Source organism: Pleurodeles waltl, chromosome 3_1, assembly GCF_031143425.1.
Source record: "Pleurodeles waltl isolate 20211129_DDA chromosome 3_1, aPleWal1.hap1.20221129, whole genome shotgun sequence".
NCBI classification, from domain to species: domain Eukaryota; kingdom Metazoa; phylum Chordata; class Amphibia; order Caudata; family Salamandridae; genus Pleurodeles; species Pleurodeles waltl.
The window spans coordinates 991,263,687-991,281,909 of NC_090440.1; the positions used below are offsets into that span (position 1 = coordinate 991,263,687).

At 42.9% G+C, this 18,223-nt stretch overlaps 1 protein-coding gene across 1 annotated transcript in view; it reads left to right on the forward strand.

The window, feature by feature from the left end:
- Positions 1–18,223, forward strand: part of LOC138284882 (lysophospholipid acyltransferase 2-like) — a 143,473-nt gene that overhangs the window by 91,167 nt on the left and 34,083 nt on the right. The window contains exons 5-6 of the mRNA XM_069224122.1: positions 4,437–4,492; positions 10,500–10,554. Of these exons, the coding sequence (XP_069080223.1) occupies positions 4,437–4,492; positions 10,500–10,554 (111 nt within the window). The remainder of the gene's footprint in view (positions 1–4,436; positions 4,493–10,499; positions 10,555–18,223) is intronic.

The following is an 18,223-nucleotide window of genomic DNA, read 5'->3' on the forward strand; positions in this document are numbered from 1 at the left end:
GATGCTGCTCTGAGCAGCGTCAGGATCGGCCGCAGGGCAGGCTGGGAGCCTGTGCCTGCCTGCAGCCAGCAGAAGAGAGGAGCTGGGCGCAGCGGCGAGAAGATAAGTGTTTATTTTTATTATTTTTAATTTAATTCCCCAACCCACCGTGTGCCGCTCTGCCCCTTTTGCATCGCGCGAGCTACGACTGCTACTGTGCCATCCACAGCTCCACCCACCCCATCACACGTGGTGACCATGAAATTGCTTAAGAGTAACACCTCTTAATTAAGGCACTATGATAACATGGCAAAACGTAAGCACAAGCTGAGTACTCACAAGTTGCTGCCAACAAAAGACTAATTAAGTGAAGTTATATGCAAATCAGGTCTCTGCTTTGAGCCATTCATCAGCTAAGCCATTACATTACATCATCACTATATACAAATATTATAACATGTGCACCTCTATATAGAGGTACTAGCAACATATGTTGCTGTGCCTCGCCAAGAATAAGCCAAAAAACAGCACCATATCTACTAAGATGTGGCATTGTTTTTCTTTCCCTCAGTGCTGACACACATTATGCTGCCATGTGCCTAATTTGTAAATAAGAATGTGCCAGTGCCCAAAGCCCTGCTCTTAAACACGCAGCTTCTGCAATTAAATGTGTGGGACAGAATACTGAGGCAGCGTGATCCTGAAGCCATCTGGGGCCTCTTCAATCCATTTAAAGCCACTTCCTGCCCCTTCAGCTAACTCTTACAGCTTTCTGCTTTTTCCCTTTATGACACTTTTTCGTTTTCCTCTTCCTCCATCTTTCCCATATGTGTCTTTTGCTCACAGTAAATGCTTGAGGTAGAAAAATAAGTGCCGGCCCTCAAAAATAAGTGCCGGTGCCCAGCACTGGAAACAACTAGCAGAAATTAAGCACTGAAATTAAGCACTGTATGCGCCAATACGCACACCCTTGCGGTGTGCGCATTCAGTCAAGGACTGGCTTTGTACTGGTAGGTTACACTTTCAGTAAAAACAAATGCTTTGTCATAGTTTAATACTTTTCCCCTCTTTTGATACAGTGCAGCAAATGCAAAGATGGAGTAGTGTGGAGACTTAAAAGTTGCTCCACTGTTACACCTGCCTTGAGGACAGGGCCGGCTTTAGCGCTGGTGGGGCCCTGTGCGACAGTCTTTTTTGGCACCCCATGACCACCTCTTAGGATTCCCTAACTATCACCTGAAAAATGTGCCCCTCATCTCTACATAGCCCCACTTTCACATGCATTCATTTGTTTTCAAGCGCTTGTAAAGGCTGGCTTTACTAATCCACTCAGCTATCCACATAAAATATAGTTCTGTTCTTTTCAGCAGGCATATTAACCCTCTAAACTACTTTATGGTGAGTCAAAGCTGCCACTAGAAAAAACTCCCATCTCTCTCCCTAGCAGGAACATTAATCACAAGAGATCTCTTTACATATTAATTGCTTCCTGAAGGCTGGACGCACAAGAAACTTTTCAGCAGGTGCTTTTCAATGACAAGTTTCTAAGTTATTGCTAAACACAGCGCCCCTCTGAGGTCTGTGCCCACTCATGGCTCACACCACCCTAAAGCCGGCCCTGCTTGAGGAGATGTCATTTTTTGGTACAAATCCCTTTATAAAAATATTAGTAGATCAGGATTTGCATGAAAACCCATTGGTGGTTGCATGAGACTGCTCACGTCTCACCCATGGAATGCAGCCTTGACTTAAAACAGCAAAAATTACTGCATAGTGCTACTTTGTGTTACTTTAAGCACCTTTCCAGTGCAAATCGTGATTCACTTTGGAAGCTGAACGTTTGTGATACAAATCCGGTGCAAAGTCTTAGTAAATGTTCCCGTAGATCTGTACCATCGTCATATTAAAATGCAGGACACTACATTATAACCAGGGACATTGGAAATATGTGATTGTGTGGCTGCAGCGTGGTTTGCATAATTATGGATTTGTTGCATTTGCTACATAACCCATTATCTGCTGCATAATCTGCACATTTTAGTTAAGAAAAAGTCTGTTTCTGGCTTAAACAGTTGAAAAGTTACTAAAAGTGATGCAACGTGTGTTACTGCACAGTGGAAGGCCCTTTGCAGAGCTTGATTGGTCACCTTTCTCTTATTTATTGTTGTATTAGGGAGTTAATCTGGCTCTAAAGAGGTGCAACCAATGCCTAAACAGTGTTAACTAGTGTAAGATTGATATAATAATGAAGTAATACTATTTTGACAATGTACCGCATTAAGCTGCATAATTTGCCTTTTCTTGCCGCATAATTTACTCAACGCTGCTGCATAATTTTGCCCTCATCTGCCACATAATTCCAGTTGCCCTGTTTATAACTAAATAAAGATATAGCATAATTTGTCATCACTACAGAAAAGTGTGATGACAGGGTAACTAAATGAAACTGCAATACCTCAGAGCATTACAGTAAAATAGTCTAATACCCTATAATATCAATATAAGAAGGTGTGAGAGCCTATGGCATCCTTGTGCGGAGTACTCTAGGTTATCACTATGTAAAAGTGAGCCCCATATCATCACTATACTAACATGTAGTATCCCATGGTCTCACTACATGAAGACCTTCTATACTACTTAATCACTTTACAAACCCTATATCTGTGCAAGAAGGGGTGGTAGCAGTGCTTAATTTGTGCTTGTTGTTTTTGCCTCAAGCATTTACTGTGAGCAAACGACACATATGGGAAAGACGGAGGAATAGAAAAAAGAAATAGCGTCACAAAGGGAAGAAGCAGAAAGCTACCAGAGTGAGCTGAAGGGACAGGAAGTGGCTGTAAATGAATTGAAGAGGCCGAGATGGCTTCTGGATTACGTCGCCTCAGTATTCTGTGTTCGCACATTTAACTGCAGCAGCTGCGAGTTTAAGAGGAGGGTTATGAGTTCCGGCACCTTTTTATTTCCAAATTAAACACTGAGTGTAAGCTAGGGCATCACTGTGCAAGATATAGTACTCTATGTCATCAGAATACAAAGATGCATTACCTACGGTGTTAAATATGGGGAGGTACAGTACCCGCGCCATCAGTGTGCAAAGGCGTCACACCCTGTGGCATCACTATAAAACGTGGACCCCACAGCATCACTATACAAAGGTGCAGTACCTATGACATCTAGGTACAAAAACACAGTGCCTTTGGCATCTTTAAAAGGTCACATTGAATGTCGTCTTATAAGGGATTGTGCCGTACCCCAATTGCTGAGTAGCACATATTTTCATCATATAAAAATTTATTAGAAGGAGTAATGACAAACAGTGCAAGTGTCATGTGTCCATGTCACTCTAGGGGGCAGTGCCATTTTTATTCCTGGCATGAAGTGTAGCGTGTCCTCTTAGTATGGCAAAGCAGAACCACCACATTTCCTCAAAGTAACATAATACAAGACGGGTGCCAAACGTTGGCCAGGGGGCCGGACCTTTGCCAGATTTTCAGGATAAATGTATATATAATTAATCAAAATGGATTTTTTGCCCTCCTGAAGTGATATTAGCCACATTCATACAAAGGTACACAGCTCTGTGTCTCAACCGTAGGATGGTGCAGTCCCTGCTGTTATTGTCAACTGTATTGTTTAAAATATAAAAACCATATCAAAGAATTTTTGCACATCGTTATAAATGTTGCATATTCAAAAATTACCTCAAATGAATGCTAAAGCCAGAAGGTCCCTTCTGTCATCACTATACTTATGTTATGAGAGTGCCTTAGATCCTCTGCCTTTAAAATTCACACGAGCCGACATAATAACTTCTTTCATATTTAGCATTTCTTTCTGTGCTTTTTTTCTAAGCACTGAAAATAACAGGTTCTGCTATTACAAAACGCAATAATAGCCAGTTTATCGGCTTCGACAGGATGAAAGGCTTACCCAGACATGCCCAGCATTGAACTTGTGAACAGCAGATAACAGCAGCGATATTTAACTCCCGGAGCCTACTCTGTGGGGGTGTGCACGTCTGTAAAACCCACATGACATTCAAGTTCTGAGCCTGGTTCCCTTCCGGGTACTCTAAAATGCACCCAGTGCTTGCACCGAACAAAAATGTTTTTTTCCTCTCTTACTGTCTTTCTAAACATGCATTTCCCTTTAAGGCATTCTACAGAGCTAATCGGCATGAGCGCACCAAACAGAATTATATATTTTGCCATTTCTTTCTGTTAACAAAAGGGTCTATTTCCTCCATTGTAAAATGTCACCAGCCTCCTTACCTAAGAATGATATGTTCAGTTATATCATTTCCGCCTGCATAAGAGACGCACCTCAGTTATGAAGCTGGTCACCAGCTGTAAACATTACCCAGTTAAAGTGATACACTCAATAAGATCGCATTTATTTACTTAAAGCTGGCTTTTGGATTAACCAGACACCTCCTTGCTTCCCCCCACCCCGTACAGAGCCATCATGATCATCACACAGAAGATCACCAGAGTGGCCTTCGAGCTCCATGACGGTAAGTGGTACCCCGGGTGGGGCTTAAATGGTTGCCGGGGTGATTGGTATGCGGGTGTTAAAGGGAAGGGTGATGGAGAATGGCCATTGCACTTCCCTCTCTCCACAGTATGCAATCCCCTAACTTGTTTCATGAATCTAAGTCGATTTTGTGTTTTACTGATAAATCTGATGGTCTGTCTGAATTCATTTTAGAGGTATTTTTAGTGTGTTATTGTGTATTTAAAGAAGGATATTGTGAGTCCATTCATGGGACAATTTGGGTGAATATTAAGAGTTAAACAAAAAGAAAGATCCTACCTTATGGTCTGGGGAATCCAAAAGGGAATTAGAGTCCATATTACACTCCTGCATACTCAGTCACAGACAAACAATGTGTTGCAAAGCTGCAAAGGGAACCAGAGCTAACCTGGTGAATAGTACCCCGTACCCTAGTCCACTTGAACAAATAATCTGCTGGCACGGTGGGTGCAGGACACACTTTGAGCCTGGTAAGTCACAGAAATCCCATTGCTTTAGATTTCAGTATAGCGTCTGCTATTGGCCCTGATGCAAACCAGAACAACAGACTCCTATTGCCTGGTTGGATAGTACAAGTGAGCCAATTTTCTGGTATTGTGGGCCCCTCACAATACTTGAGCCACAGTCCGTACCACTGCACCTGATGCACTAATATCTACTCCCTTGGCATTTTAAAAGATGCAGGGCCAGATGTATGAAAAAAGCCTTTTGCGATTCGGAAATAGCGATTTTTAAGAAAACGCTATTTCTGATTCGCAAAAAGCAATGTATGTAGGAGGCTGGCCTGGCTTGTAGTGGGTATCAAAGGTACTTACACCTTGTGCCAGGTCCAGTTATCCCTTATTAGTAGAATAGAAGTGTTTCTAGCAGCTTAGGCTGATAGAAGGTAGCTATGGCAAAGCAGCTTAGGCTGAACTAGGAGACATGCAAAGCTCCTACTATACCACTTATATCATATGCACAATATCATAAGAAAACACAATACACAGAGTTACTAAAAATAAAGGTACTTTATTTTTATGACAATATGCCACAATTATCTCAGTGAGTACCCTCAGTAAGAAGGTAAGTAATATACACAAGTTATATGTACACAAACCAAAATCAGGTAAGTAAGAGTCAGAAAAGTAATGCAAACAGTGTAGAATTACAATAGGTTGCAATAGGCAAGCATAGGTATAGGGGCAACACAAACCATATACTCCAAAAGTGGAATGCGAATCACAACTGGACCCCAGACCTATGGGAGCTTGTAGAGGGTCACTGGGACTGTAAGAAAACAGTCAGGGTGTCCAAGATACCCCACCCCAAGACCCTGAAAAGTAGGAGTAAAGTACACCTACTACCCCAAGAGAGCACAATAGTCGTGATAGGGGGATTCTGCAAGAACAACAAACACCAGAAGTGCACTGACAACGGATTTCCGGACCTGAGGACCTGCAAGGCAAGGGGACCAAGTCCAATAGTCGCGACAGTGTCCGGGGGGGGCAGGAGCCCAGGAAACCCTGGATGAAGGTGCAAGGAAGCTGCCTCTGGATGGAAGAAGGTTGGAATTTTGCAAGAAAGAAGAGGACTAGGAACTTCTCCTTTGGAAAACAGATGTCCCGCGTCGCGATGAAGCTTGCAGAGGTGTTCCTACGCAGAAATACAGCAAACAAGCCTTGCTAGCTGCAAGGGTCGCGGTAGAGGCTTTTGGGTGCTACTGAGGACCAGGAAGGACCAGGATGTCGCCTTTTGGAGGAGGAGACAGAGGGGGCTCTAAGCAACTCAGAGAGCCCTCACAGAAGCAGGCAGCGCCCGCAGAAGTACCCCAACAGGCACTTAGAAGAATAGTGAACCAGAGTCCACGCGAATTTACAAAAGGGGGTCCCACAACGTCGGAGGCCAACTCAGAGGGTTGTGCACTGCAGGACGGAGTGTCGGGGACCCAGGCTAGGCTGTGCACGAAGGAAATCCTGGAAGAGTGCACAGGAGCCGGAGCAGCTGCAAATCACGCGGTACACAGCTTTGCAGTCTAGCGTGGGGACTTACCTCCACCAAACTTGGACTGAAGAGTCACTGGACTGTGGGAGTCACTTGGACAGAGTTGCTGTGTTCCAGGGACCACGCTCGTCAGGATGAGAGGGGACCCAGAGGACCAGTGATGCAGTCTTTTGGTGTCTGTGTTAGCAGGGGGAAGATTCCGTCGACCCACAGGAGATTTCTTCAGCGCTTTTGGTGCAGGCTACCCTGAGAGCATGCACCACCTGGAAACAGTCGAGAAAGCCGTCAGGATTAGGCGCTACAATGTTGCTGGTAGTCGTCTTGCTACTTTGTTGTGGTTTTGCAGGTGTCCTGGAGCAGTCAGCAGTCGATCCTTGGTAGAAGGTGAAGAGGGAGATGCAGAGGAACTCTGGTGAGCTCTTGCATTCGTTATCTGAAGAATTCCCCAAAGCAGAGACCCTAAATAGCCAGAAAAGGAGGTTTGCCTACCAAGTTAGGAGGATTGGCTACCAAGAGAGGTAAGAGCCTATCAGAAGGAGCTTCTGACATCACCTGCTGGCACTGGCCACTCAGAGCAGTCCAGTGTGCCCCCAACACCTCTGTTTCCAAGATACAAGAGGTCTGGGACACACTGGAGGAGCTCTGGGCACCTCCCCTGGGAGGTACTGGTCAGGGGAGTGGTCACTCCCCTCTCCTTTGTCCAGTTTTGCGCCAGAGCAGGGCTGTGGGATCCCTGAACCGGTGTAGACTGGCTTATGCAGAGATGGGCACCATCTGCGCCCATCAAAGCATTTCCAGAGGCTGGGGGAGGCTACTCCTCCCCAGCTCTTCACACCTATTTCCAAAGGGAGAGGGTGTAACACCCTCTCTCAGAGGAAATCCTTTGTTCTGCCTTCCTGGGCCAGGGCTGCCTGGACCCCAGGAGGGCAGAAACCTGTCTGAGGGGTTGGCAGCTGCAGCAGCTGCACTGGAGACCCCGGAAAGGCAGTTTGGCAGTACCCGGGTTCTGTGCTAGAGACCCGGGGGATCATGGAATTGTCCCACCAATACCAGAATGGTATTGGAGTGACAATTCCATGATCTTAGACATGTTACATGGCCATGTTCGGAGTTACCATTGTGACGCTATACATAGGTAGTGACCTATGTAGAGTGCACGCGTGTAATGGTGTCCCCGCACTCACAAAGTCCGGGGAATTTGCCCTGAACGATGTGGGGGCCCTTGGTTAGTGCCAGGGTGCCCACACACTAAGTAACCTGGCACCCAACCTTCACCAGGTGAAGGTTAGACATATAGGTGACTTATAAGTTACTTATGTGCAGTGGTAAATGGCTGTGAAATAACGTGGACGTTATTTCACGCAGGCTGCAGTGGCAGGCCTGTGTAAGAATTGTCAGAGCTCCCTATGGGTGGCAAAAGAAATGCTGCAGCCCATAGGGATCTCCTGGAACCCCAATACCCTGGGTACCTCAGTACCATATACAAGGGAATTATATGGGTGTACCAGTATGCCAATGTGAATTGGTAAATTTAGTCACTAGCCTGTAGTGACAAATTTGGAAAGCAGAGAGAGCATAAACATTGAGGTTTTGGTTAGCAGAGCCTCAGTGATACAGTTAGGCAACACACAGGGAACACATACAGGGCACATACTATGAGCACTGGGGCCCTGCCTGGCAGGGTCCCAGTGACACAAGGACTAAAACAACATACATACAGTGAAATATGGGGGTAACATGCCAGGCAAGATGGTACTTTCCTACAATGTATCATATTTGCAAATCGGTAATAGCGATTTCTTAAAAATCGCAAATGCTATTACCGAATCGCAAATTGCGATACAGCCCGTATTTGCAAATATTTTGCATGTCCCATATTGCGAATTCCTAACTGGAATTTGCAATTTTGGGAAATGCAAAGTCCAGGGTGCTGGGGGCCTAAGGCCCCCTCCGCTGCACCCCAAAACATTTTTTAACAACATGTAAAGTGCACACATGCCAAATGGGCATGTGTGCTTTACATGTAAATTTTTAAAATGCATTTTAAATGCATTTTTTCCATTTGCACATGGTTACCACCAAGTAATAGCGATTCCTTAATACCCAATTCGCATTAAGGAATTGCTTCATACATGTGCTTTAGAAATCGCAAATAAGGATTCCTTATTTGCGATTTCTTATTTAGAGAGTCGCAGTTTGAGACCCTCTAAATAGGGTCTCAATTTTAAGGAATCGCTATTTTAGCAATTCCTTAAAATTGCATTCAGAATGCCTTTGATACATTCTGGAAGGGCTTTTTGCATTCGCAAACGGGCATTCGCACCGTTTGCGAATGCAAAAAGCTTTTATACATCTGGCCCGCAGTCTGGAGGTGGCAATGCTATTAACATCCCAGGGGCTACTTAACGCTGTTTCTGATGGTTGGTGTTGGGAAACGGCAGCAGCTCTCTCGTCTCTCCAGTAATTGCTTCTAGATGCTCCTTTCACCCACTCTTTTCTCTTTCATGAGTTGGTCCTAGGTTGAGCAGGAGGGGGTGCAGCGGGTTAAAGCTGTTTTCAGGAAAACACGAGCTCTGATTACAAGTTGCGCGAGATAGCGTGGAATATATGCTACACCCGATAAGTGACATTACCTCGGAGTGAGGCATTTACCTTATGTGGTAAAGATCAGCTACTCTGAGTTTTCGACTGGAAAGTAAGACGTAAAATGCAGAATTGCATTTAAAACACCCAATTGTGCATGGTTTGCCTTCATTCTGGGTCTTGTCCTCTTATAAACTTTGAGAAGTCTGAGCTGCTGAAATTTGTCAGGGGAAAACTACAAGAGGGAGATAATTATGGCATAACTCACGATTCCGATACCGATACAAACCCCTGTTTACCCACTGATTGGAATTTAGTCGTAAACCAGTAATCGGACCATGGTGTCAAAATGTTACAAACCTTTAGACTTTCAGTATTTCCACAACATTTTTACTTGAACTCTTCCATATAGCACACCTTGTTCCTGATGGAGAAAAACTAACAAGCGCCACAGGGCAAGTGAAAGGGAGGGCGGTGAGTGGCTTCCGGAGCCTAGTGGGGGGAGAAGAAAAAGAACCACAGACATTTAAGATAACCAGGGCTAGATAATGCTTGATGTCTAAAGAGACCTGGTGGCAAAAATGAATGCGACAAGAAATAGTATAAAACCTAAGAGGGGACATCCCATCAGCCAATATGGAGTGGGAGTAACAGGTGTGCATCAATATGACATAGCACTCGCCACATTGACACAATATCAGTATATCTGGGGAGACCATCAGAAGCAAAAATCACATTTGCGTACGTAATCACATTTTGTTTCTATAGTCACCCTTGTTACAAAGCAAGCAGCGCAGTGGATCACACTTAGAAGCAGAACTGCGTTTTATCACAATAAGATTTAACATCACCACGGCGCGGAAACCGCAGGAGGCGGGAAACGGTGTCTAAACACTTTTAGGACCTCAAATGACAATTATGAGCAATTACTGCCCTGTGTTTCCGAGCGCTGCTGTCTGCAGCCCGTGCAGTAATGCGGAGATTTTCGGAGCTAATGTTAACAGGCACATTCTCCTTCTGCATCGGCCCAGCACAAATAATCGGCTTATGGGAAGGCCCCTGATTTCAGAGACTGTGTACAATATCTCAAAAATGCAGTGCGGTCGGTTCTTGTGGTGTCATGGGCATTAATGACTTACTGGGACATTGGGGCATAGTTCTAGGGTTGATTTCTCCTTCACCATAACCCCTGTACAACTGCCCAAGAACCATGTGTTCTGTCCACACATGCGCCAAGATAAACGACTTAAGCTTAAAAAAAAGTTTTTTTTAAACTCGCTTTTCTGGAAACGTCCAACACTCAATAAGAGACAACCTTGAGGGGGCGCGCGAGCTGAACTTTGTTGTAAAAGTCATCTCTTTCATTTCTACTTACGCTCGTATATTATTTCACTAAATGCCACTGTCCTCTCTCTCTCTAGGCACGGCCAAGATGGCGGAGTCCCTCAACCCAGGACAAAAGCTCCGGGCCATCAGGTACGCAGGTGGAGTTCACTGTGTAGAGTTATTAACAAATATGTAAACAGTCTATTCCTTTGTGTCCTGTTACAGGGGCTCAAGGAAAAAATACTTAAAGCCTTTGTTTAAACCTACCTGACTCTGTACAGCTCATAATGCTTTCGACTATTTATTCAGGCGTAGATGGGATGTTTACCGTTGTGTTTAGACTTTTTATTAATGTAATCTGCCAACTGTGTTGATTACTTGGAGTATATAATCTTAGCATACCTGCATATGAATTTATTTGATTTTAATTACTTGTGTTATATATTGTCACGATTCAATGTGCGTGATTTTAAACAGAGGTATTATAATGTTTTTGTGGTTGATGAAGTCTGAATACAAGTAAATCCATAAATAATACTAAACTAGCTTGGTGGGGGTGCTGGCATTTCTGAAACACCTCCCCAGCATATCTGGCATGTCCTTGGAGGTCTGGACATGTCCTTAAGAGTAGGAAGGGCCTGGATAGGTACGAAGGCCATTGTTTCTTAAGCTTCAAACTGTTTCAAAAGAGCACCGGAAACCCTGGGTGGAATTGCCCAGGAGAATTCCCAGGGCTTTTGTTAAGTCTCAGATGACAGCGTAATCACAGTTTCTTAAACTCTGCTTTATATATATAGAAACTCTAAACCTAAGCAGTCCTATTGAGGCAGAAGCTCCTCAGAACCTTTCACCTGGAACCTAAAAGAGACCTTGCCATTGCAAGAGGTAACACTGAAGTGTATGGCTCTGCTACAGTCTGGCTAAGACTGGCTGCCACCACCCTCTGGTGGTGAATCTTCACAGTCAGATAGCCCTTAGTCTAATCCTGTGACCAGACATTCCACTGCTACCGACATTACTACCCTTTTCGGCATCCACTGGCTGAAAAGTTCCCCAACTGTACCTGGCCCTCACAGAGACAGGGTGTAGACAGCCTCAGCTGCACCACGCCACAGTCATACTTGAGCATCACTCACCATAAACATCACAGGTTTATAAAGAAATGTTGCTAGCCATACATAGAGACTAGAAAACAGGGGTAAGAGTACCAGAAGGTACTCGTCCTAGGGCAATGGGTATGATCTAAGAGTTCAGATGCCCTTTAGAATGGGAGACCATTAACCTATTCAACTAAGGTTCGCTGAGAAGTGCAGAACAGAGCTGAACTTCTATATCATATATCTTTTGGAGATCCCAAGTAAAAACTTCAGAAGGGATGCAGGAAGTTTTGTAGGATTTATTGAAATTTCACAAATGCCCACAATGATCACAAAAGACCGCCAACACGTGTTTCACTCCCTCAGGGCACATAAGCCTGGTCCTTTTTCAGGGTGCATGGAGGAGCCTGTGAGAAACAACCACCAGTGGAAGGGTTTGCTAAAAAATCTTTGTGTCAGTAGAAAACCTTTGGGAGACCTGAGTCGTCACTATGCAGTCTGAGGGAGTTTGTGTTGAGTAAGTTTGCCTGAAGTCCCCAAGGGGCACAAAGATACCAGGGACCTTGTGGTTCAGATATACACGTATGGTATTGTATCCTATCAGACTTCACAATTGTAATACACTTTGGGCCAGATGTATGGCAATTTCATTTTGCAAGTCTCTAATTGTGATTTGTTGCGAATCGCAATTAGAGACTCGCAAAATGAAATGTACAAATGTGTCTCAGACACATTTAGAGATTCCCATTGGGGTCGCAAATGACCTACCTCATTATTATTCACGAGTGAGGTTACAATTTGTGACCTCATTGGGAATGACCACACTCACAGGGATGGTGGCCTGCTAGGGACAGTAGACCACCATGTCTGTGACTGCTTTGTAAATAAAGCAGTGCATTTTGTTAAAAAAAATGCAGCCCGTTTTCCATGAAGGAAAACGGGAAGCATTTCAAACAAAAAAATGAACATTTTTTTTTTCATGTGTTCAGAGTAGGCAGTGGTCCTTGGGACCACTTCTTGCTCTGAAAAATATTTTCGCCTCCACTCACAAAGGGGAAGGGGGTCTCATGGGGACCCCTTCCTGTTTGCGTATGGGGTACCACCAACTTGAAGTTGGTGGTAACTGCAAGTGTTTTGCGACCGCATTCACAGTCGCAAAACAATCTCACATCCCCCTGCGACACGCTATGAGGAAGGGACGCCCTTGCCCCTTCCTAATAGTGTCACTGAGTGAAATGGGGTGTAATTACAGGGGATAATGGCGCTCAGGAAACTGGTTAGCCAAATAACATATTAGGGGTTGCCTGCACAAGGGAAAACACCCATCCCTTCAAGGTTCAAGAAGAACCCAACAAAACTTCACATAATATGCGGCCTCCCTCACCACAAGTATTTTTATCACCAATCAAATCAGTCAAAATTCAAGTGAGTAAAGTTCAAAAAGAAACGCAATCTGAAATTTCCAAGCTAGTCTTAATAAAGTCCAATCAGGTCCAGAAGTTTATTGAATCATATCTTCAAAATTACAGCTTTCTTCATGGAAATACATTCTGAGCCGAGCCAACACGTGTTTCGTCATGGGAGAGTTCTTTAGTCCCAACGACTTCTTCAGGGCTCTACATTATAAGTAAATAGTTTACATTAGAAACCAAAATGCTCAAACCGCAAGATGTTAAATTATCATAATACTATATATAGGTCCCCTTAATGCTAAATGAAGAAAAATGAAGGAAAAGAAAGAAAAGAGAAAAGTGACCCACACGTAATACAAGATGGAAAGTGATTCCCTTGATTATGAATTAACCCTTGACAGTGTAAAAACCAAATGCACACCCTCTTCAATGATTCACCAATTAACCACGTGCAGATGGACACAGTGCTACCAAGCACCAACTATTATCTACAGTGTCACAATTAACTACAGTCACATAATTAACACCGTAACCCACTCCTTCAATCTCCAAAAACAACACCAAATGTTAACGGCAGACAGTACCCAAAAGACTACTTACCTAGTCAAAAGTCAAATGAAATGTTAAATAGAAAATAAAAATTGCTTCAATCGGTCTGTAATGTTCTTAATATGGCTTAGCAGTGCACCAACATATCTATTGAATAAAGAAGAGCACCAACTTCAACTTAATAAATAATCCCTAGTCCCAAATTCAATAGCACTTCCATAGAATAAGAGTATATAGCTTACATCCAAATCCTTGGTTATCAAGTGCTCTGTAGTTACGACCTGTGTATTCCAAATCTATAAAACAAATAAAGTGTCGAGTTTCAAGTCCACGTACATTATTAGTTACAAGTTTCAAAAGCCCAGACTATCTATAACTGTGTCTCCAATGCCCTTACCTGCATATATCATACACGAACCAGGAACAACGTTTCCAAGCTACGGAAATGCTTCGTTGCGAGTACGCAGCAGCGCGCCTCGCCTCAGCCGCTCTTAAAACCATTTCCGGATCGCGCGATCACCTCACGTGATCGAAATCAAAAAAGGACTCTTGTTTATTAACAACATGTGAAAAGGTTTCGAATGCCACAAACACACTAGGAAACGCGTGAAACAGTTTCACGCACGAAGGCTAAGCACAGCATTCCAAGTATTATTGTCAGTTCCTCTTCCACCGTCAAGAATATCTCTTCTACAGTTACATAAAATGACACTTAAAGCTACCAGCGTGTCTGGTACCACTACGTTAGCCAAGCGAAATAGGTTCTCGGACTGGTGTTAACACCAAAACATCTAACTTCAAGGATTACAGAATGATAGTTGAAATAGGGTGAAGCTGAACAACGCCAGTGCAAATAGCACCACCGTGTTCAACCTACCAACAGAGTGAATGAAGCTCATATCTTGTAGATCAACATGTAATAATTAACGCATATCGTTGCAGAATAACAGATAATCTCCAACTAGTTCAGTAAACAGCTGCCAATAAACATCTAACAATATTAGGCACATTAGTCACTCAGGCTAATCAGCCAAATATTACCAAGCTATTATGAATATAGACACAGATGACAGGAGAAATCAGCCGAAAGGGAGAAAAGCAATTCAAATAAATATAAAGAAAGAAAGTAAACAGCAAAATTAAATAGTAACCCTGAAATCTATCATAACTGTAAATGAAGTAATGCCTCCAGTGTGAGAATTTTGGTTTATAATGACAATATATGTATACATACATTAGAGTAAAAAATAAGCAAACATTTTTCAACATGACTAGTAGTTCACAATTTTTGTTGTCATTGATCACCCAAAAAGAACTCCAGCTCCCTATCTGTATTGAGGCCTGATTCCACAGCCTTTAATCTCATTATCCATATTGCCTCTTTCCTACGTAGCATTAATTCTCTATTACCCCCTCTCGGGTTGCGGAGAACATGTTCTAGTCCAAAAAATTCAAAATTCTTGTGAATTGGTTGTGAGTTACATGATAAAATATGAGCAACTATTGGATATCTTACATCACCATTTTTAAGCATCCGAATATGTTCCCCAATCCTGACCTTTAGTGGGCGTATTGTACTTCCTACGTAAATACGGGTACATTTGCATCGTATTATGTACACAACGTGAGTGGTGTTACAGTTGATCATAGTACAAATTTTGTAAGCTTTCCCTTCCAAGGAGAATTCCTTCATTCCATGACAAGCCCATCGACAAACTCCACAGCTACCACATTTATAGAAACCCATCGTTTGTGCAGACAGCCAAGTTTTGTTGGATGTACCAGTGGTAAAACTGGGACTCAAAATATTCTTTAAAGTTCTCCCTCTCCGGTAAGTAGTAGGCACTCTGGCTGGTATTAGGTTTCGGATTGACTCATCCTGTGACAATAAGTGCCAATGTTTAGCCACAACTTTGACCATAATTAAAGATGCATCATTAAAATCTGTTATAAGACGTACCTTATTAGATTCATCTAACATAGTCTTAGGTTTTTTAATTTTTAAAGTGTCAAACCTGCTAACATTTTTACTTCTCAATTGTGCCTTTTTAATCACTTTGTTAGTGGCTCATAAACCTATTCTGCGAGTGGGTAACAGGTTACACTCTCGCAGAATAGGATTCTTACATGAGGAAAAGCCTTTTCTCAGTCGGTCCGGTGTGACCGGGAAAAGGCTTGCATGCATCTGACCCTAAGAGAATCCCTCTAACAAATTTTTATAGTGAAACCTTCCATTGGTGGGTGTTCCTCACGGCTACCACCTCCATAAGCCTTGAAAAAGCCCCAAGCTTTCAGGACATGAGGGGCGAAACAGGTGTTGGCTATCTTTTGTGATCATTGTGGGAATTTATGAAATTACAATAAATCTTCCAACACTCCTTGCATCAATTCTGAACTTTTTATTTTGGATCTATATAGATATAGAAATATATATGATATATATATATGATATATGATATAGAAATTCAGCTCTGTCCTGCATCACTCAGCTAGCCATACTTAGAGTACCTAGTTTACATATAATGTCCGCTGTTTATGAAACTAATTTTAGCTATGGGCTGGTTCAGATTTAACATGTATTCTACATCACATCCCACCCTGGTGAGAATGCTCACGCCATGCATTGGTGGCAGTTGAACGGTACTCGACTTGATATGTCCTCTAGATATTAGCCTAAACATACTGGCCCCACTTTGTGGACACATGTTCAATCTGCACACGTTTGACAGAATCATCATAAAACGTTGCCTAGCCATCATTAGACTCTCTGTACCTAGTGTATCCAGGCTATGCACCTTTGAATACCTTTTATGGTGTCTACCAAGATGCAGATGGGTTCCAGGTCACAGTAGTCCACTATTCCTCCATAGTCAGCAGTATGAGACATCTTTACTACACCGCTCGCCACCATTCTCCATGAACCACATGTCCCTAATCTTCATGCTTCGAACATAGCCTTTCTGGATCTACCTAACACGTGAGAACCAACATCTTATCAAACATTCATCATTTCATGAAACTTCTAGCAGCTTAATTAGGACTGGATCTTTTCCTTAGTCAGGCAGTGTATATGGTTGTTAGACAGCTAAAAAGTCTTAGAAAGACTTGTTTCTCTCAATAGCTGCAACATATTGACATGTTTGTTACATTACTGTTTGCCTAAATTTAAAACGTTACAGCTGCTGCTTCATAGTTTTGTTAAATGCAGTTGTAACACACACAGTATCTCGAGTTTAAAGGCACTAAATATATGTATGTCTAGCTCATAAATGTTCAAAAGCGTTCATAATATAATATCATTTTGGAATAAAATTGCCTTGCAGTGCGGACCATGTAAATCTACATTACACAGTCATCTCTAAAGCAGATTATGAGATGTGCTGTTTCTTAAACTGTCCTAACACATCCAACGAGCATTAGTGACTTCTCACTGTCCCAAAGTGCCTGAGGCTAGCGCGAGACCTGTCTGAAAATGTCAAAAAAGCTGCAGGTTATAGGATAAGTGGAAACTGGGGATGGGGAATTCATGAAATCAAGCACATGTATAAAAGCATCATGAACATTCCCACCTTAGGGCATGTACTCTACCCAGATGACCACATTGATTCATCATAGCCTGTATTGAATTAGCCACAGTTGTATAAACATATCCAATTATTATTTAGTTATGTACAGCCTTGTCAAATCCTGTAAATATTTAGCAGCAATTTGAACAGACTGTCTGATATTTCCAAAGCACTCACGAAAGCCGTTTTACAATTGCTAGCAGCTGTGATCAAGCTTTGACTTAGATTCCTGTGTACAATCAGTGATCTCCTAGACGAACAGGTATGATCATTCGAATAGTTGTGTAGATCTTTGTGTCTTTGTGCTGTTAAGCAGCAGCAGAACTCTCATCCATGGGGGAAACCTTTGGGCACCAATACCACAATACTCATCGGATAACAGAAACCTCTAATGATCTAAGCAATGTGACTCCAATTTAGGGTACACTTGTCAATCAATTGGACTTTTCTAGACACTTTTACGAGCTTATTCTCCTCATTTACCCTGGGTCTGGATGAGCTCTTTCAAGCATACTGTTATGACCTGGACCTCAAACATATCATTTTTTGGTTCATATTCCATTAAACAACAGTCATACCCTACATTAACTTTCTACGGGGGGTGAGGGGTTGTAACCAGTGTATGACTTCTCCAAAACTTGCTGCCATTCTCAAATTGAGGCAGCATCATGGGGTGTTCACAATTTAGAATAGTGGCACTCAAAATTCCGAAAGGGGTATTAAGTGAGGAGGAGAAAACACCAGAGGGTATTTACCAAAGTAATTACCTGGTTGCAAAGGGGCATGGCCTGACGGCAGATGCATTTTCCAGAAAGGCATGGGAAGGAAGTCCAGACATCTGGCGAGTGTGGATTAATACCATAAGAGGACGTCACCACCTGTTATTTTCTATTTGTTGGATTATATGATTTCTGCCTTCCGACCCCCATGGGTACAGCAGAACCACCTAATGACTGTTAATATGATGTTGGTGGTTGAGTTCTTATAGGAATAGAGCAGTGGTGGCTCCAAGTGCCCAGTCAAGGTACATCCTAAGCCAAGGGTCTGGGGTCAGGGGAGACCTTTTGCTTATGCTGGCATCTGTTTCTGGGGGTGGTGAACCATCCAGGTATTACTGTGGAGGAATTAGACTTACAAAAGTATGGGATGGGAGCACATTTTGGGGTATCTCATACCATGCTGTTTTATTTTTCTC